The 22,254-nt window shown below is 42.5% G+C and overlaps 1 protein-coding gene across 1 annotated transcript in view; it reads left to right on the forward strand.

The window, feature by feature from the left end:
* The first annotated feature begins 9,931 nt into the window (after positions 1-9,931).
* Positions 9,932-22,254, forward strand: part of LOC140722239 (butyrophilin subfamily 3 member A2-like) — a 61,735-nt gene continuing 49,412 nt past the window's right edge. Inside the window, exons 1-2 of the mRNA XM_073037028.1 lie at positions 9,932-10,585; positions 18,163-18,249. Coding sequence (XP_072893129.1) covers positions 18,192-18,249 — 58 coding nt within the window. The 5' untranslated portion in view covers positions 9,932-10,585; positions 18,163-18,191. The remainder of the gene's footprint in view (positions 10,586-18,162; positions 18,250-22,254) is intronic.

Consider the following 22,254-nt stretch of genomic DNA (forward strand, 5'->3'; position numbering starts at 1 on the left):
TGAGGAGGGAACTTTTTAGTTGTAAGCTCGCTGACTTCTGGCTTCTGGCTTTGGGTGGGGAAGGGGATAGGGCCTATTTCTCTCTGGGAGCTGTGTTGCGTTGATTATATGATTGCTGTTTCTGACCACTTTCCTGTACTTTTATCTTTAAATCTTCCTGGTCCTATCCCTATGAGTGGATTTTGGCAATTTAATTTAACTCTGTTATCCGATGAGGACTTTTTAAAATTCATGGAGAATCAAATTACTCTTTTGTTTTGAAGAAAATGCGTTGGAAGAGATGTCTAGTCTTATTATTTGGGATACATTTAAAGCATATATCCGGGGTCAAATTATTTCTTATACTGCAAAAATTATTAAAAATTTAACAAAGAGAGAAATGAACTAGCTAATCAGTTAAAACAACTGAACCATAAATATGCTTCAGTACCCGATCCTGAAACATATGAGACATATTGAAACCAAAACAAAATATGATCTTCTTTTAATGTATCCAATTGAAAGACAGCTTTTAAAAGATAGAAGTCAATTTTATATTCACGGAGATAAAACTGGTAAGCTGCTGGCTAATCAATTGAAGCCATTTATAGCCAAGGGGCAAATTAAAGAAATACGTAAAATTAATGGGGACTTGACAACTGACCACTTTGAAATTAATGACACTTTCAGGGAATTTTATTCCAAATTGTACAGTTCTGACTCTGTTAATGATAATATTGCAATGAATATTTTTTAGATCAATTAAATATTCCTAATCTTTTGATAGATGACCAGAGGCAATTGGATCAACATATTTCCCAGGAGGAAATTGCTCAGGCTATTCGAGAATTGCATTCTGGGAAATCCCCAGGACCTGAAGAGAGTTTGGAAAGGCTTTTTCCTCCTTGCTTATACCACATTTAGGTTCTTCCCTTACAGATTCCTTTAAGGTAGGAAGGTTACCACAGTCTTTTCACGAAGCTTCCATTTGGCTTATTCTTTAAAAGAATAAGAATCCTACTGAATGTTCTTCGTATAGATCTATCTCTTTTCTCAATTTTGACACTAAAATTTTATCTAAAGTTTTGGCTCACAGACTTGAAAATATTATATCTTCTATAGTTTTGGATGATCAGACAGGAATGATTAAAAATGGATATTCCCATTTTAATATATGGCATTTGTTAAATATTATGCATTTTCCATCTAAGGAAATATCGGAATATGTGATATGTTTGGATGTGGAGAAGGCCTTTGACAGAGTTCAATGGAATTATCTTTTTCCATCCTTAGAAAAATTTAATTTTGGACCTCATTTTGTTCATTGGATTAAATTACTTTATTTATTTCCCTCCACTCGGGTTCTTACCAATCTTCAAAATTCTAAACCCTTTAAACTCCAACGTGGGACTAGACAAAGTTGTCCTTTGAGCCCTCTGCTTTTTGAATTGGTATTAGAACCCTTAGCAATTGCTTTTCGAGTATCTAAAGAGATTACTGGTATGTTAAGGAGAAGTACTATTCATAAAGTGTTGCTTTATGCTGATGACTTATTGCTTCTTATATCTAATGTTACAACCTCTTTACCATTTGTGTTCCATTTACTGACTAATTTTAGTCAGTTCTCAGGATATAAATTAAATTTACATAAGAGTGAACTGTTTCCCTTAAACAATTTAATACCAACTGTCATTAACCTTCCTTTTAAAATTTTAAGAAAACAATTTACATATTTAGGAGTAACAATTACAAAGAATTATAAAGGTTTATTTAAGGAATTTTTTTTAACTTTAATGAATTATGATAAAAATACACTTTCTAATTGGTTGCCTCTCTCTTTATCACTGATTGGCCAAATTAATTATATTAAAATTAATATCTTACTTAAATTTATATACCTTTTTCAAGCTGTGCCTGTTTTTATTCCTAAATCTTTTTTCACTCTTTGGATTCAATTCTTCCTTCCTATATATGGAAGAATAAAAAACCTTGAATAAATAAAACTCACCTTCAAAAAACCAAACAGAATGGAAGCTTTGCCTTACCCTACTTTAGGTTATGTTATTGGGCAGTTAATATACGAAATATTACGTTCTGGATATATTACATTAACCATGAGAATTGTCCGATATGGGTCTCTTTGGAAGTCAACACTGTTATGAAATTTTCCTTGCTTCCTTTATCTTTAAGTAAAGTAACTGACAATGTGGTGGTCAAATATACTTTGTGGATTTGGTTACAGTTTAGAAAACATTTTGGTTTATTGAGATTGTCCCTCTCAAGTCCCATCTTTTCTAATTGTTTTTTTAAACCATCTATAATTGATTTATCTTTTAAAGAATGGGATAGATTGGGTATTAAATGATTTCAGGATTTGTTTGATGGAGGGAATCTGTCTTCTTTTGTGCAACTTTCAATGAAATTTAACCTTTCCAATACCCACTTTTTTCATTACTTACAGATTAGAGATTTTTTAAAGATTTCAATTACATACATTTCCTACAAGTCCAGATAAGAATATAATAGATACAATTTTTAATCTGAAACCCTTTGACAACAGTTCAATATCCTACATTTACAGTCTGCTGTTGGGACTGAAAAAGGCATCTTTAGATAAAATTAAAGGAGACTGGGAAAAGGATTTACAGATTTTCATATCTGAAGAGAGCTGGAAGATTATTTTAAAATTGATTAATTCTTCATCATTATGTGCTCGTCATTCTTTAGTACAATTCAAAGTGGTACATAGAGTTCATAAGTCTAAAGACAAGCTCTCTCGTTTCTACACAGATATTTCACCTTACTGTGATAGATGCACTAATGGAGTGGCCACAATAATTCATATGTTTTGGACATGTCCGAGCCTTGAAAACTTTTGGAAAGTTGTATTTCAAACCTTTTCTGTACTTTTCAATGTTAGTTTTAAGTCTAAACCCTTGGCTGCCATGTTTGGTATTGTTGAGGATAGTGCTACAATACTGAAGCCATCTAATTTGCGGGTATCGGCCTTTATTCTCTTTTGGCCAGGAGGGCGATCTTGCTCAAGTGGAAGGAGGCCGTCCCGCCCACTAATGGTCAATGACTATCTGATCTTATTTTGTGCCTAGATCTCGAGAAGATTCGTTGTTCTATTTCTGATTCTAAACATGATTTTCTAAAGTTATGGGGACCCTTTCTGAGTTATTTTCATAATCTTTGAACTGTTATTAAAGTATGGATCTGAGCCATTATTATTATTTTAATATTACATGGTAAGGTTTTTTTGCTTCTCTTTCTTTTAACCAACCAGCTCATTTTGGTAGTGGGGGTAGTTTTTTTTAAATAAAGCAAAATTATTTTATTTTATTTCATTTCATAATTCAATTTTTTTCTACCTGATTGATTTGGAATATGGGATACTGTGATCATATTACTGTCATCTAAATGTAATGTAATTCATATTACTTACTTGTATCCTTATGACTTTTGTATTTGTATTCATGCAATTTATATAATTTTAATAAAAATATTGAAAGAGAAAAAATACATCTATGTCATCATATACTGTACAATAGATGACCTCAACAGACTCACCCGTGGAGTGTTGCCTCACCTGGAAGGACTGTCTGGGCCCTGAGTGGTAGTGAGGGAGGCGTGTAGGGGCAGGTGCAGCACTTGTTCTGCATGCAAGGATAAGTACCCGGAGGGAGATCAGTGAGGAGGGACAAATGGACAAGGGAGGTGCATGGGGTGCAACCCCTGCAGAAAGCAGACAGTGGGGGGTGGAGAGGGAAAGATGAGCTTGGTGGTGGGATCCCACTGGAGATGCCAGAAGTTTCAGAGAATGATGTGTTCAACACAGACACTGATGGGGTGGTAGGTGAGGACAAAGGAACTCTACCCCTGGTGGGATGGTGCTTGCAAATATCTGTAGGGTCTTTATTAGACTGATAGAGTGAGAGGTTGTTGCATTGCTGAATTCTTCTCACTGCAATCTGAAGAATGGAATTTCCCTTTCAGCAATGTAATTTTAGATCAACAATGATCTACAGATCTCACAATCTTGCAGACTTTACTCTCAAGCAAGCAGGAACATCACCTTTACAGTAAGTGGATGAAGGTTCTCACTATGGTGAGCAAATGTGCAGTTGCTGAAGAACAATATAGAGGACTCATTGCAAGATCGCTGTAAAGAAGGACAACCAGGGACTCTTGTATTCTATGTTTGAACGAGACATAACTTACTAACAGGGTGCCAGGTACGGTGATCAGACCTAAAGGCTGCTTGTTTCACAGGATGGACTGAACTGCTGATTCAGGAAAGGCAAAAGGTGGAGGTGTGTGTTTCATGACAAACACTCAGCTGTGCTCCAGTGTGGCAGTTTTATGATCTTGAACATCTAACAATCAAATGCCAATTGTTCCATTTGCCTAGAGAATTCTCATCCATAATCCTAACCACAGATCACATACCACCAGTGGTCGACTATAATCAATTGCTTGAGATACTGCATGATGTTGTCTTCAAACAAGAAACAGTCCATCCTGGTGAATTTCAAATCATTGTTGAGTACTTCACCCAGGCTTGCTTGATGAAAACCCTGCCCGATTATCATCAGCATATAACCTGTAGCACCAGAGGCCACAACAGACGAGACCACAGCTATACTAAGATAAGGAGTGCCTACCACTCCATGTCCTGACCGTATTTTGATAACTCTGGTCACTTGGCTACATACCTACAAACAGGGAGAGGCTAAAGAGCAGAACTCCAGAGATTAGGATAACAAAGAGGTGGTCATTGGAGGCAGAGGAGCAGCTATGGGATTGTTTTGAATTGGTGGACTGGGCCATGTTCAAGACACATCTATGGATTTGAATTAAATACACCATGGCTGTAATTGACAGTTGTAGATGAGTGTGTCCCCACAAAATTATTCAAGTCTTCCCCAACCAGAAGGCCTGGATGAACCACAATCTACTGACAGCCAGATCAGAGACATTCAGATCTGGTGACCAAGAAAGCTTGTTATGAGCCTGTGGTCTCGTTTACTGTGACTGTTACTTTAAGAGCACCTGAGTGAGGCGAGACAATGACGTCAGTCACAGGCTGTCGCAGTCTGTGGAGGGAGGGAGAGGGAGAGAGGGAGAGAAAAGCTAATGGAACTTCTGCTTGTCACTGTCTGGAAATCTCCTGTGCCCAAACGGTTGGGTTGATCATCGGATGCAGTGCACAATGGATATGGGACTCTCACTTCGTATAATCCACATGTGTGGATGTTGTGGAGTTTCTCGAGTGGTATCACTTTTGTTAACCCTTAGCTGGAATCGGGGTGGTAGGTGATAACCACTGTGAAGACGATATTCCTGTGTGACTGTCACCTGCTGTTATTCCTGAGTGGATTTGGAACAGTACGATGTCTGGAAAACCATCTCACCAATGAAGTTGCAATTCTGGACCAAGTGAAGGTTGCTCGACAGATGTGGCAGGGCTTCAATACTGTCACCTCTTATAAAATTAAATCAGGTGACATAGGTGGCAACAGAGCTTCGCTTCCAAATGAGCTCAAAGCCTTCTATGCTCACTTTGATTATCAAAACATGGAGAAAACATCACAAATTCTCACAGCCCCCGATGATCCTGTGATTCCAGTCTCTGCGGCTGACGTGCAAGTGATGTTCAGGAGGGTGAAACCCTGTAAAGCATTTAGCCCAGATCGTTACCTGGCCAATTATTAAAGACCTGGGTTGATAAACTGGCTGGAGTAGTCATTGAGATCTTTACCCTCTCATTCTGGCAGTCTGCTTCAAGCAGGCTTCAATTATACCAGTGTCTAAGAAGAACGTGGTAACTTGCCTCAGTGACCAGACCAGATGAATGGCACCCTAGGGTTCTGAAAAAGGTAGCGTTAGAGACTGTGGAGGTATTAGCAATGATCGTTCAAAAATCATTGGACCCTGGCTTGGTGCCAGAGGACTGTAAAATTGCAAATGTCACTCCACTCTTTAAGAAAGGAGGGAGGCAGCAGAGAGGAAATTACAGAATCAGAATCATGTTTATTATCACCGGCACGTTTTGTGAAATTTGTTAATTTAGCGACAGCAGTTCGATGCAATATATAATATAGAAGAAAAAGAACAATAATAAATAAATAAATTTACAGTATACATATATTGAATAGATTAAAATCATGCAAAAACAGAAATAATATATATTAAAAATGAGGTAGTTTTCATGGGTTCAATGCCCATTTAGGAATCAGATGGCAGAGGGGAAGAAGCTGTTCCTGAATCACTGAGTGTGTGCCTTCAGGCTTCTGGACCTCCTACTTGATGGAAAACGTGAGAAAAGGACCTCAGTGGTCAGGAAGATGTTGGAGTCAATTGTTAAGGATGAGGTTATGGAGTACTTGGTGACACAGGACCAGATAGGACAAAGTCAGCATGGTTTCGTTAAGGTAAAATCTTCCCTGGTGAACCTGTTGGAATTCTTTGAGGAGATTACAAGTATTTTAGATAAAAGGGGTGTTGTATATTTGGACTTTCAGAAGGTCTTTGACAAGGTGCCACACATGAGGCTGCTTACCAAGTTGGGAGCTCATGGTATTACTGAAAAGTTACTAACATGGTCAGAGCATTGGCTGATTGCTAAGAAGTGGTGAATGGGAATAAAAAGATCCTTTTCTGGTTGGCTGCTAGTGACTAGTAGTGTTCTGCATGGGTCAGTGTGGGGACCACTTCTTTTATGCTGTATATCAATGCTTTAGATGATGGAATAGATGGCTCTGCTGCCATGTCTGCAGATGTTAGGATGCTTGGTAGAGGGGTGTTGAGGAAACAGGTAGGCTGCAGAAGGACATACAGATTAGGAGTATGGCCAAGAAAGGGGCAAATGAAATACCATGTTGGAAGATGCTTGGTCATGCACTTCGGTAGTAGAAATAAATGTGCGGTCTATTTTCTAAATAGGGAGAAATTCCAAAAATCTGAAATGCAAAGGGATTTTGGAGTCCTTGTATAGAACACCCTAAAGGTTAGCTTGCAGGTTGAGTTGGTGGTGAGGAAGGCAAATGCAACGTTAGCATTCAAGAAGTCCAGAATACAAGGGCAAGGATGTGATGTTGAGGCACTGGTGAGACCTCAGCTTGAGTATTGTGAACAGTTTTGGGATCCTCATCTACAAGCGATAGTGCTTGCATTGAAGAGGATCCAGAGGAGATGCACAAGAGTTATCGTATGAGGAATGTTTGATGGTCCTGGGTCTGTACTCACTGGAATTTAGAAGGTTGAAGGGGAATCTCATCGGAGCCTTTCAAAGGTTGGAAGGATGAAACAGAGTAGATGTGGAAAGGATATTTCCCCAGGTGGGGGAGTCCAGGACAAGAGGGCACAGGAGAGAGGGGAGTCCATTTAAAATGGAGATGTGAAGAAATTTCTTTTGCCAGAGGGTGGTGAACTTGTGGAATTTGTTAACACATGCAGCTGTGGAGGCCAGATCGTTGGGTGTATTTAAGGCAGAGATTGATAGGTTCTTCATTGGACATGCAATCAAAGGTTACGGGGAGAAGGCTGGGAATGGGGTTGAGGAGGGGAAAAATGTTTGCCTACTGGAGCAAAAGCAAATTTCATCTCATTAACCCTGGAACATCTGGACAGCAAAAATGAGATCCCCTTTCATCCTTCTAAAGATGCATACATCAAGATTCTCTTTATTGACTGCAGCTCAGCATTTAAAACCAATTTCCCCTCAGTGAGCTTCAGACTGTGCTCTCACTTCCTCCTTCTGCCACTGGAGCATCAACTTCCTCAATTACAGACCAGTCAGTCCGGATTGGGAACAACATCTCCTTCGGGATTTCCATCAGCACAGTTGCACCACAATACTGAGTGCTTAGCCCTTTAGTCTACTCGCTTTAGAATGTGTGGCTAAGCACAGCTCCAATGCCACATTCAAGTTTGCTGATGACATCACTGTCATAGGTCGAATCAGATAATGAATCAACATATAAGAGGGAGACTGACAATCTGGCTGAGTGGCACCAGAACAACAACCTCTCACACAATGTCAGCAAGCCCAAAGAGCTGATTCCTGACTTTAGGAGTAAACCAGAGGTCCAAGAGCCAGTCCTCATCAGAGGATCAGAAGTGGAAAGGGTCAGCAAATGCCTCGGTATTAATATTTTTGAGGATCTGTCCTTGGCCCACTTTGCAAGTTCAATTATGAAGAAAGCACAGCAGCACCTCTAATTCCAAAGGAGTTTATGAAGATTTCTATGACATCTACAACTTTGACAAATTTCTTTTGTGTTAGAGGAGAGTATATTGATGGGCTGCATCAGAGCCTAGTATGGAAACATAAATACCCTTAAACAGAAAATCCTCCAAAACGCACTGGATACAGTCCAGTCCATCACAGGTAAGTCCTCCCCACCAGTGTGCATATCTACATGAACCACTGTCACAGGAAAGCTGCATCCATTGTCAGGGACCCCTCCACCTAGGTCCTGCTCTATTCTTGCTGCTTCCATCAGGGATAAGGTACAGGAGCCTCAGGACTCACACCACCAGGTTGAGGATCAATTATTACCTCTCAACCATCAGGCTCTTGAACCAATGTGGATAACGTCATTTGCCCCATCTTTGAAATGTTCCCCACGACCTATGGATCACCTTCAAGGACTCCTCATCTCATGTTCTCACTATTTGTCACTTATTTATTATTATTTGCACAGTTTGCACACTGGTTGAATGCCAAAGTTGGTGCAGTCTCTCATTGATTCTCTGTGGACATTTATTTATTTAAATATTTATTGAGATACAGTGCAGAATAGACCCTTCTGGCCCTTCGAGCCACACTCCCCAGCAGCACACTGCCCAATATAATCCTAGCCAAATCATGGTACAGTTCACAATGTCCAATTAACCTACTAACTGGTCTGTCGTTGGACTGTGGGTGGAAACCAGAGCACCCAGAGGAAACCCACTCGGTCATGGGGAGAACATACAAACTCCTTGTATCCGGGTTGCCTGTACTGTAAAGCATCGTGCTAACCACTGTGCTAATGTGCCAATGATGGATTTATTGAGTGTGCCTGCAGGAAAATGGAACTCAGGTGTGCATATGGTGACGTATATTGACTTTGTTTCAGCACCATTCAGCCAGGTACCCTGTGTCACTCCTGTACACTGACTCATCACCGGCTGGGATTCACCGTGATATAATTGGCAAACTTGCTTAAACGTGTGAGGAGCCATTTCAAAGAAACTTTTGTTTTCCAGCCTCGCTGACAAGCTCCGTGACACAGACTCCGCCTCTGAACTTGAGTTTTATCGGACTTTGACTTTCAACAATAAAACAGGCGAGTCCTCACAGGCAATAAACACACACAAAATCCTGGAGGAACTCAGCAGGCCAGACAGCATCTATGGAAAGCGTACAGTCGACGTTCTGGGCCTAAACCCTTCGGTAGGACTGGGAAAAAACCCGAGGAGTAGCTTTATGTGGTGGGGGAGGGGGGAGAGAAATATGCAAGGTGAGAGGTGAAACCTGAATCGGGAGGGATGAGGTAAAGAGCTGGGAAGTTGATTGGTGAAGGAGACAGAGGGCCATGGAAGAAATAAAAGGGGGAGGGGGAGAGGAGCACCAGAGGGAGGCAATGGGTGGGTAAAGAGAAAAGGTGAGAGAGGGAAAAGGGGATGGGAAATGGTGAAGGGGAAGGGGTTATTACCAGGTTTGAGAAATGATGTTCATGCCATCAGGTTGGAGGCTACCCAAACAGAATATAAAGTGTAATTCCTCCAACAAAGTGTGGCCTCATCACAAAAGTGGAGGAGCTCACAGAAAGACATATCAGAATGGAAGTGGAATTAAAATGGGAGGCCACTGGGAGATTCCGCTTTTTCTGGCTGATGGAACATAGGTGCTTGGTGTTGGGTCTCACTGATTTACAGGAGGCCACAGTTGGAGCACCGGACACAGTATATAACCCCAACAAACTCACAGGTGAAGTGTCACCTCACCTAGAAGGACTGTTTGGGGCCCTGAATAGTAGTGAGGGAGGAGTTGTAGGGCAGGTGTAGCACTTGTTCCGTTTGCAAGGGTAAGTGCCAGGAGGGAGATCAGTGGGGAGGGACAATTGCACAAGGAAGTTGCACAGGGAGCGATCCCGACAGAAAATGGAAAGTGGGTTAAAAAGGTGGGGGGAGGGGAAAGACAAACACACGGTGATGGATGAAACTGGGAGGGGGAGCGATGAAGGAACTGGGAAGTTGATTGCTGAAAGAAATACAGGTCTAGAGAAAGGGGAATCTAATGGAGAGGGCAGAAGGCCAGAGAAGAAAGAAAAGGGGGCGCAGCACCAGAGGGAGTTGTCGGGCTGGTGTTGTCCTCTCCAATCCCCTACACAGTTTCACTCTTTCCGTCCCGCCCATCTAACTGCATCCATTTTGCGGAAAAGTACAATAGTTTTAATTTTTCCTCTGGCAGTTGCCGTGACGCCGACTTTGTGGTGCTCCTCACCGAGGAAGTTCTGCTCTGAGGTCGCTTACTCCACGTTACTGCTGAGCGCTCGTTACAAACTTCCCCACCAGGAGTGGGGAGGGGGATCCGCCTGATGAAGCTAATCCGGTGAGTGGGGCTCAGGAACAGGTCACCGCACGGGAGCCACCTGGACAAAGTGGGTCACTTTCCTCTTTCCTAGCGCAGTCAGTGAGAGGGAGACCCGCCGCTACCGGCCGGCCCACGACCCCGAGATTGGCTCCGCCTCGTTACCGGAGCCGGAGCGGGAGCGGTGAACCTGTCTGCTCCGGAGAATGGGGAGAGCGAGAGCTCGGCCGGTCAGGGAGGCAGAAGCCCTTAAGACCCTAAGACAAAGGAGCAGAATCCATCATGGGTGATCCCGGATCCCACTGAACCCCACACTCTGCCTTCTCGCCGTACCCTTTGATACCCTGACCAATCAGGAAACTATCAACTTCCGCCTTTAATATACCCACGGACTGGGCCTCCACGGCAGTTTGTGACAGAGATTCACGACTCTCTGGTTATTAAAAAAAAATCCTCCTTGCCTATGTTCTGAAAAGTCGCGCCTCAATTTTGAGGCTGTGCCCTCTCGTTCTGGACACGCCCATCACAGTGAACATCCTCTCCACATCCACCTGATCTGGTCATTTCCACATTCGGTAGTTTTCAATGAGATTCCCTCTCCTCCCCCGCATTCTTCTAAATTCCAGTGAGTCCAGGCTCAAAGCTGCCAAACGCTCCTTGTATGTTAACCCCTTCAGTCCCGGAATCATCCCCGTGAACCTCCTCTGGACTCTCTCCAATGACAACCCACTCTGAGATATGGGGCCCAAAACTGTTGACAATACTGTCACTGCAGCCTGACTAGTGTGGTATTATCTCAGCATTATCTCCTTGTTTTATATTGTATTCCCCTTGAAATGAAAAACAGCATTGTTTTCGGGGACTTTTGCATGAGGACTCCTAAGGCCCTTTGCCCCTCTGATGTTTGAATTTTCTCCCCATTCTGCACCTTTGTTCCTTTTACCAAAATGCATTATCATACATTTCCCAACACTATTCCATCTGCCACTTTTTCCCCATTCTTTCAATTTGTCAAGACCTTCTGCAATCGCATTGCTTCCTCAGCACTACCTACCCCTTCACCTATTTTTGTATCATCTGCAAACTTTGCCACAAAGCCATCAATTCCATTATCTAAATCATTGATAAACAATGTGAAAAGTGGCAGTCCCAATACTGATCCCTGAGGAACACCACTGGTCACTGGCAGCCTACCAGAAAAGGTCCCCTTTATTCCCGTTTGCTCCCTCCTGACTGTCAACCATTCCTCTATCTATCTCAGTATCTTTCCTGCAATGCCATGGGATTTTATCTTGTTAAGCAGCCTCATATGTGCACCTTATCAAATGTTTTCTGAAAATTCCTGTAAGTGACATCCACTGCCTCTCATTTGTCCACCCTGCTTGTTACTTCCTCAAAGAACTCTTAACAGATTTGTCAGCAAAGATTTCCCTTTACAGAAACTGTGCTGACTTTGACTTATTTTATCATTAGTCTACAGGTACCCTGAAACCTCATTCTTAATAATAAACTCCAACCCTTTCCCACCCTCTGAGGTCAGGCTAACTGGCCTATCATTTCCTTTCTTTTGCCTTCCTCCCTTCTGAAAGAGTGGAGTGACATTTGCAATTCTCCAGTCCTCTGCAACCATGCCAGAATCAAGTGATTCTTGAAAGATCATGTCTGCTGTCTCTGCAGCAACCTCTCTCAGGATTCTGGGATATTGTCCATCTGGTCCAGCTGACTTATCCGCATCAAAATCTTTGAGTTTGCCAGCACTTTTTCCTTTCTAATACTAATGACACTCACTACTGCTCCCTGACACGCGTGGACCTCTGGCACACTGCCAGTGTCTGGCACAGTGAAGATTGATGCAAGGAACTCATTAAGTTCATCTGCCATTTCTTTGTCCCTCATTACTACCTCACCAGCATCATTTTCCAGTGGCCCAGTATCAACTGTCACCTTCCTTTTACTCCCTCCATAACTGAATAAATACTTCTAGTATCCTGCTTTATGTCATTGGTTAGTTTGCCCTCGTGTTTCATCTTTTTCCTTATGGCTTTTTAAATTGCCTTTTGTTAGATTTTGAAAACTTCCCAGTCATACAATTTCCCACTCACTTTTGCCCTTTCCTTGGCTTTTATGCCATCCGTAACTTCCCTTATCAGCCACAGTTGACTACCCCTGCCATTTCAGAGCTGTTTCTTCTGAGGGACATATCTATCCTTTGCCTTGTGAACTATTCGCAGAAACTTCAGTCATCTCTGCTGTGCCGTCATCCCCGCCAGTATCCTCCAATCCACCTGGGTAAGCTCCTCTCTCATGCCTCTGTAATTCCCTTTATTCCATTGTGATACTGATACATCTGACATGCTTCTCCCTCTCAAATTGCAGTATGAATTCAATCATATTATGATCACTGCCTCCAAAGTATTCCTTTACCTTAAGCTCCATAATAAAATCTGGATTATTAAATATCACTCAATCAAAGATAGCCTTTCCTGTCGTAGGCTGAAGCACAAGCTGCTCTAAAAAGTTGTCTTGTAGGCATTCAACAAATTCCCTTTCTTGAGAGGCAATACCAACCTGATTTTCACAATGGCCTGGCATATTGAAGTGCCCCATTACAATTGTGACATTACCCTTATTACACGCCCTTTCCACTCCCTTTGCAATCTCCCTTTGAAAACTGGATGGATCCTGGGGTTTGTTTATTTACAGCAGTGACTTTCAAAGTTCAAAGTAAATTTATTATTGAAGTACATATTTCACCATATACCACACTGATTCATTTTCGAGTGTCCATGTTCAACAAAACCATAGAATAATAACTATAACTGGTTGAACACACTGATTAGGCTCTGAACCAGTGTGCAAAATACAACGATCTCTGTAAATACAAAAAGAAAGAAATATCATATGAGGAATGTTTGACAGCTCTTGGTCTGTACTTGCTGGAATTAAGAAGGATGGTGGTGGGGAATCTCATTGAAACCTTTTGAATGTTGAAAGACGAAGACAGCGTGAATGTGGAAAGGACGTTTCCCATGGTGGGGGAGTCCAGGACAAGCGGGGACAGGGGACAGCCTCAGTATAGAGGAGCGCCGATGTAAAACAGAGACGTGGAGAATTTTCTTCTGCCAGAGGGTGATGCATCTGTGGAATTTGTTACCACATATCGTCGTGGAGGCCAGGTCGTTGGGTGTATTTAAGCCAGAGATTGACAGGTTATTGATTGGCCACGGGATCAAAGGTTACGGGGAGAAGGTCGAGGAATGGAGTTGAGGAAGGAAAAAAGAGGATCAGCCGTGATTGAATAGTGGAGCAGACTTGATGGGCCAAATGGCCTAATTTTGCTCCTATATCTTATGGTCTTATAATAAATGAGCAATAAATATAAAGAACATGAGTTATTATGAGCAATTTTGTGGTGACACAGCTGCTTTTTACAAATTCCATGACAACCATGTTGTATTCATTCATATCCTCAAATGAGTCCTTGAACAGGGCCCAGCCTGCTGACTCGAAGCAATCCTGTAGCCGTTCCTCTGTCTCCAGCGACCACCTCTTTGTGGTCCTAATTTCTGAAGCCTTGCTCTTCAGCCTCTTCTGTGACAGCTTTCAGACTGTGACGGGCACTAACTGGCTGGAAGGAGGAAGGAGGGAAACTTTCTGTTCCCCGTGCTGAAACTCATTGGCAGGGCTGTGGGGGCTTCCCGGGTCTGGGTGTCGGGGCAAACTGCACAGTTCATTGGAGAGATCCCACTCCTCCCTCTGCTTTCACTCTTGTTATTTGTGTGTTTCCGGGGCTGTCTTGTTGCACATTTCATATTTCCATCACCTATTGATTCAGTCGGAGGTTGGGACAGGGGTCTTGTTGGAAGTCTTTAGAATCTCATACAGGAGATTGATGGTTAGAGATGAACTGGATATTGTGTGCTGAGAAGGGGAGGACGGCAGGAAGCATGTACATCGACAGACTGTTTGGGATGATTGTCTTAATGTCCTGTTTTACTGACTAAAGTGTGATTTGAATTTTCTGAACCGCATATTTTATTTGTTACGAGGGGAGGCCATTTGGGTCAGGGAGTCTGTGTGGAATCCAACAACAGTGACTTTTGTTCAATTTCCCTGTTATTTCCCCGGAAACTTATTACTCTTGAGTGCCAAATGAAGTAGGGGAATTTACAGCAGCCAATTAACCAATCAACCAACCCAACTCTGGGATGTGGGAGGACACTGGAGCTCCCAGGGGAAACCCATCAGTCTCAGACTGTGCAACTCCCAACAGACAGTCCCAGACAGGTCAGCATGGAGCCAGTGTCATTGATTGAAGTGAAGAAGCAGCACCATTACTCTTCATAATCTAAAAGTTGCAAGCAGTTGTCCCCAGGACTCTCAGTCCTGTTAGTCACAGTCAGTCTGTGGGAAGCTGTTCCAGACATTCTGAGTGAACACAAATTGCCCCCGGCAGACGTTGTTTGTCCCCAGGCAGTTCCACACGTGGGGGGGGGGGGGGCTTGGAGAGAGGGATTCTGAGTGAACACAAATTGCCCCCGGCAGACGTTGTTTGTCCGCAGGCAGTTCCACACGTGGGGAGGGGGGCTTGGAGAGGGGGATTCTGAGTGAACACAAATTGCCCCCGGCAGACGTTGTTTGTCCGCAGGCAGTTCCACACGTGGGGGGGGGGGGCTTGGAGAGGGGGATTCTGAGTGAACACAAATTGCCCCCGGCAGACGTTGTTTGTCCGCAGGCAGTTCCACACGTGGGGGGGGGGGGGGCTTGGAGAGGGGCATTTTCAGCAGCTTGACACAACACTGACTCTCAAATTCTCCATCCTGATCTAGTCATGGCCAAGAGTTGGTCTGAAGTATGAGGGTGATACTCAGTAACTGTTTCCTCAACCTCAGAGAGTCCAAATGGAGAACCCCACTGGATACAGTCCTGATCTGTAAATTGCTGATCCTTCTTATCAAAAGGTCACAGCTCAGGATATTGCTCTTCCCTATTGAAATTAAATCTAAGCTTTTTGAAGGGACATGATTCCATATTGTTTCTTTGGAAAATTTGTTTGCTGATGGCCTTAGCAACACGTCTCTGAACTGTAGTGTGCCAGTCACCTGTAAAAGTTAATGCTTTTCTGCAATGCAGGGGACTAACTCTATCTGGCCTCTGGTCACGTTGACTCCTGAAATGGTTGCATGAAGGTTGACATCTAATAATTCAACAAACTCAAGACTGACCTGGGTTCGGCTGCATCAGCTGAAGGTGGGACTTTGATAATTGCATCAGCTTTGCTCTGAGGCCTTGAACTTGAGCATCAGTTTGACAGGCCATGTATTTCATGGATTTCACAGATGAAGCAAAGAACATAATCAGCTGATCCAAAATCTCATCTGTGGTACAGTGCATAAACTCTGGTGCTGTTTAACCTCCACACGCCCTTTGTATGTGTTAATTGTGGGACATGTCAGTCACTGGATTCAGGCCCATTTGCTGTTCAGTGATGGATGAATTCATCTTACTGAATTCCATCGCCTGTCAAGGTTGCATTAAAATTGAGTTGTGTGTATGAACATTCATGTAGCAATTTAGTCCCACAGCATCACTGCATTGGAATGACTGGAAATCGGAGCGGCCCGATCACAGCTCAAATGGGAGAGAATACCATGTCTCTTCAGACAGCCCAGTTCATGCACAACTGCTTCTTTTGAGATCTGGAGAAGAGTTTGGGTCTTGTGGAAGGTGTGAGTAGCTTGTACTTCCACATGGATCTTTACATTGAAATCCTTTAAATTTGGGTGTGTGTGTGGGGGGGCTACTCCATTTGGTGGGGGTCAAACACCTTCCTCCCTTTTTAAGCTGAATATCCTTTCTGAGTTGAATGTGAATCCCGTTTAATACCATGCCCCACTGGCGTCTGTGTTTTCAAACTGCCGGATTACTTCAGTGATGCTGCTCTGTGAATCTAGACACAGCCCCTTATCATTATCATACAGATACTCCTCATTCATATCAGCCGTCAGGAATTTAACGCTGGTGTTTCTCTCCCTTTTGACAGTAATAACTGTTTTTTCAGTAATAGTTCTGATAACACCCCTGGTCTGCACCCAATCACAGTCATTATACCTTCTTTCCACTGTACAGGACTTTGCAACTTAAAGCAAACTTGTCGTCTTATTTTTCCCATTTTGATGAAAGGTCCTTGGACCAAAACATTGACTCTTTTTCTTTGCAAATGTTGCCTGGCCCGCTGAATTCTTCAGAAATTTGGTATACACCACAATATATTTACTTGTATATAATATTCCACTTCTGAACAACAGCAAGTTGTTGAAATGAACAATTTTGTCAACGTTGTCTTTTGTTTCCACAATTTTACCCTTTATTCTCTGCCATGTATTAAAAGCCTGGAGTGCACTTAACTCTTCTGGAGTTAATCAATACTTGTCCATTTGTTTAAACTTTGGGGGAATTTCTCCTTGTGTAAGTTTTATGGAAAGCAAGAAATAACACAAAATACATTCAGTGCAATTTTTGACAGTGGAAGTCTTGATTGTACTCTGCCACTGTTTGCAGCCTGGTTTTTCAGTTGCTCCATCACTTGCTGGCTCTTTGTGAGAAATGTTGCTGCATATGTTGGTCATGACAAACTTTGTGGCTCATATAGTATTATTGGTTCAGAGTTTAAATGACCAAGTTGTAATCCTGACCTCAGGTCTTGTTTGTGGAGTTTACACATTTTCTCAGTGACTGTGCAGGATTGCCCTGCATGCTTAGTTTCCTCATGCATCCCATAAACTCTCAGATTGGTAGGCTAATTGGTTGCTGTAAATACTGTAATGACCAGAGGAACATTTGGGGAGTTGATGTGAATGTCAGGAGAATAAAATGAATGAGGGAAGGATTAATGTCAGTGGGTGTTTGGTGTTAACACAAACTTTGAGGACCAACTGGCCTGTTTCCATCCTGTTCCATTTTCTAAATCTATCAAAAGTCATAAAATATGCTCGTTAAAAGGATCTAGTGCTTTTGTGGCACATATGATGAATAAACTCTCCACACATGAGGGAACAGGAATCCCATGCTTCTGACAGCTCCTCAGCAACATTTCCCATTTACAATTCCCATTGGACTTGCCCAGCGCTGGTCAGAGTGTTGTTGAATCTTCACAAACAACTGGTTTAAACATGTACAGGAACAATATTTTTACTAATATGATACTGTGATGATTGTACCTTTATATTACTGAACATTATACAGTTCTGAATTATGTAAATACACTTTACAAATCTAATTATTGAAACCTTGACAATAATTTGACTATTTGAAATCAAGTTTGTTGGTTAGAAATGTTCCCTACATTTCTAAAGTGAGGTGGGGTGTTCCGTGCTGAACCTGGTGCCCCTTTGCCCAGTAACTTGTTCCTACCTTGTGTGGAGAGGCCAAGGGCATTTTTCACAGGTTATTGGGAGTGGGGTTGGTGAACATTGGTGCTGAGGACAGTGGGGGAGGGGATGCTCACAGCTTCTCCCAAATGACAGGACTAACATCTCTCTCTTTCTCTCTCCCCCCTCACTCTCTCCATAACCCCACAACCCCTCCCCCTCTCCCAGCTTCTCAGCCTCTCGACTCTTCTGCTGAGATGAAAGTGATTTACTGCACTCTGCTGATACTGAACGGGATTCTCATCTCACTCCAGGGTAATTATCACAAAATCTTGTTTGATTATGCTTCTTTATCTCACAGAGTAGACACATGGAATCAGAAGATGAAGCTTTGTATATTTATTACCTTATAAAATTGTCCACACTACTTAATTGCAATAAATGAATGTCCCATTCCTCTCCTTGAAAGTGAGATTATAGATGTCTGTAATTACAAAAAAGTTTTCAAGTGCCTCTTATTTGGTACAAAATATAAATTGCTAATATATGAATTAATTTGTGAGACAGATGAAATGAATGAGCATTGAGTTTAGTTTTTGGTGTGTATCTAATCATTTCTGCTACAACTCCCAATAAACATCTAGACACACAGATGCGCTGACAAACGCGCGCACACACAAACACAGACACGCAGACACACAATTCTGTGGATGCTGGAAATCCAGAGTAACTCAGCAAATGCTGGAGGAATTCTGACAGGTCAGGCAGCATCTTTGGAGAAGAATTAGAAGTCACTGTTCCATGCTGAGACCCTTCATCAGGACTCCAGTGGTCCGGGATTCCTACGATTCCTTGCTGGGCCTTTCCCTTTTCACCAGCATTGCATTTGGTGGATCAGACACACCCTGTATAGGAATCCCTTCCCCAGCAGTGTCTGAATGGCAGAACACCCTCCCCAGCAATACTGGGAGGCATTCACCAGAAGTAACAGGGCAGTTCAAAGAAGGAAAACATCAGCACATCCTCAAGAATAATTGATGTACCAATCTTGTAAATTGAGGAAGCAAAGTTTGGTTTGCATCCAGCAATATTTGTGAGGCCGGGTCATCATTAGGCTCTGTGCCAAATTCATGGTGTATAAATGATATGATATCTGTAAAGGAATGTTAAACAGGCCGTGAATAACAAGTCAGGAATTAAGTCAGACCGGCCTTTCAAAGTGAAGATCCAACTCAATGTTGGTGGTTGTTAATTATGTATATTTCCACTAATTACATTACCCTACAACACCCCCCTCCCCATAGTTCACTAAAACCATCATTGTGAACCTGTCTGGAGTTTGGACGAGCCGCCCAGCTCAGGTTCTGTGTTCCATGGGAGGAGGAACAGCACACTCATGGTCATGTTGTGACACCAGGTGCATGGTAGCAGAATCCTCCAAATCCTGGTGGGTCGGTTTAAGGCGATCTGCTGAAATATATTCAGGTTTACCCCTCTTATCTGTGATAATGGTCTTTTCTCCCCATTCCAAAACGTGGAGCGGGCCATCGTTAGGGGCCTAAGGGGATGTTAATGTGCATCATGGTAGACGAACACAAATGAGGCAGAATGTAGGTCAACAGGAACCCAAGAGTGCTGTTCACCATGATGGGAGGTAGGAATAGGTGGAAAGGAATTGAATTTACTGAGGAGGGTGGAACGCTTTGAATGGCCGACAAGGCAGTCGTGGTGTCAGGAGTGTAATCATCTGGCACTCGGAATGGCTCCCCTTATACCAACAGCCATGGATGACTGCAGGTCCCCTTGGAGTTGTTCTGAGCCCCAGGAGGACCCACGGGAGATGATCCTGCCAACACCCATAGGTCAGGGAGCCCTCAGAGCAGCCTTTCAGGAGCGGTGAAACCACTCACATAGGCCATTGGACTGTGGGGATACGCTGTGGTGTGAGGAACCATCTCTGCTAAATTCCAGAGTGTGTTGGTAACTTGTCGTCAGGAACTTGCATCTGCCTAATTCTGGTTTATATCTCCAAGCAATCGGACACAGAGGGAAATTGTCATGTAGATATTTAGAGCAGCCTTTTTCAAACTTTTTCCCAGGAGGAACTGTGAAATATTTTTTATGTCTCCAGGAACCCCTGCATAAAAATTATATCTACAGCTCACGGTACCTTAGTGTGATCAGTAGGTTGTAGATAAAATAATTCAAAAATAATTGTCAATGCTCTTTTGAATAGAGAATGTATTTTTAACTGACCTTTCTTGAAAAGAAAACAGACAGTTAAGCTTAGTTTACCTTTCTTGGAATTAATCTTTCTTTCCCTTCCATAACTTTTAAAAACTCATAAGGCAAACAAATTTTTTTCAACTCTGGGTCAAACCTAAGATAGCACACATGGATTTCACCTTCAACTGAAATGAGATGATTTTTGTCCTTGCTCTTGTTGCTTGTTCAGCAAGAAGAAGCTTGCTCATGTGTAAGAGGTTGAAAACTGCAGCAAAATGTTCATTGCTTTCCGATGAATGGGAAGATACTCTTCTTCTTCAGAAATCCAGAACTTGTCCGGGGTCAGGTCAGTAAATCTAATCTTGAGTGCATGATCAGAGTGCAGCTCACAAAGTTCATCCTTTTCTCTCAAAGTCAGGTTCTCAGGCTTAGCAGAAGATTCAGAGAAAGGTTCCCTCAACCAGTCATACTCTTGTGTTGAAATGGAGAGAAATGACTGTTCAATTTTGTTCTGCAGTTCTTCCAGGTGGTTTTCAATAAGAGTCAAGACTTTCTGATATCCGTTCTCACTCTCAAGCCCAAACAGCAGTGGAAACATATCAAGGTTTTTTTTTCTGCAATATGATTTTTCAAAGGATTCAGTTTCCTTTTAAATCCAAGAAACTTGTCACTTGAAGTCGGAACATTTTCTCCAGGGCATTGCAGAGCCTTGTTCAACTGGTTCATATGATGAAAATATGTCTGTTAAGTAGCTAGTTTCTGAAGCCATTCTTCATCTTCAAAGCATTCAGCAAAATCTGGCCTACTATTTTCTAGAAAGTACACCTGCAATTCACCTTTCACTCAGACACCCTGTTGTGCTCTCTTCCTCTGCTCAGCCACCAGATTTCTGTATGTAGCAGGAGATTGGTGTGCTCTTTGTCCAGGGTTTCTCACAGTTCTTTAAACATTCTCCAGTGATCTGGTTTTAAAATTACTTAATAACATGCTTCCTGAATGCTTTAAATGACAGTGACTTTATTTTCAAAGCTTTAATCTTTTTTTAGAGATTCCAATAGCTGTTTAAAATAATCAGCACAATTATGTGTCAAATGGCTGTGATTTGTAGTTAAGTGTCTTTTCAATGTTGCTGGAGCCATTGCTGCATTTGTAAGTTGTTTGCCACAGACTAGTGTTACGTACCCCGTAACTGGGTCACTTACCTGCAAAGATAGAGAGGTCCGTTGAAGTCTGATGGTACTATTTTTAACGGTATTTATTGATAAAAATACACAAAAATAATATCAATGCAAACATACAGATAATATACGTCGTCAATACTAAATCTAAAAGCGTGGGTATAATAATAATCAATAAGAAATAGCTCTATCGTTGTCTAGGAGATAATGTATTGTCCGATGGAAATATAAAAGTCACCTTAGTTCATGCAGGCTGCAGCCTTTGGTTGGAAAGAGAGACGCATTTTTAGAACTTGCCAGTCTTTTCCTTTTTATGATGTCGATCCTGCGAAATTTCGTTGGTGGTGATCTCTTCTTTAGCTAAGCCGTCTTCCGTGGTAAGGCCCCAATCCCAGGCAACGGGAAAGGACACACGTTGACCCTCAACCGGCTGTCACTATTAAACGCTGTCACTGGATTTCTAGCGTTTCTCCTGGTGCGTCTAAAGGGGTTGTTCCCCAGACCTTCTTTTATCCTTACTCACGGGGTCTCAGATGTCAATCAGGTTGGGATGATGCAATCCCTCAACCAGCCCACTTTGGTCATTCCCTGAGGGCTTCAATGAATAGTACAGTACTCAATACACAATTCCGTCTCCAAGAGACAATGGCCATTCCCCGTAGCTTTGTATCGCTCAGGGGCCAGGACATTCCAAACCCCTTGTGGATTCTGCATGTCTCTCTCTCATTTCCTGGGTCCCAGACCCGTATAAATAGCGATCTTGCGATTCTCAAAAAGGAGGGGGCTACTTTGTACTCTTCGGCCCCTCAGAGTTGCGGCACAGTCGTAACACTGGGCTCAATTGAATAGGACAACGTGGATCACCAGTCCATGTAAAATCCATTGATGAGCAGCTCTCATTGTAAAAACAGACTTT

The sequence above is a fragment of the Hemitrygon akajei genome, chromosome 2 (assembly GCF_048418815.1).
Source record: "Hemitrygon akajei chromosome 2, sHemAka1.3, whole genome shotgun sequence".
NCBI classification, from domain to species: domain Eukaryota; kingdom Metazoa; phylum Chordata; class Chondrichthyes; order Myliobatiformes; family Dasyatidae; genus Hemitrygon; species Hemitrygon akajei.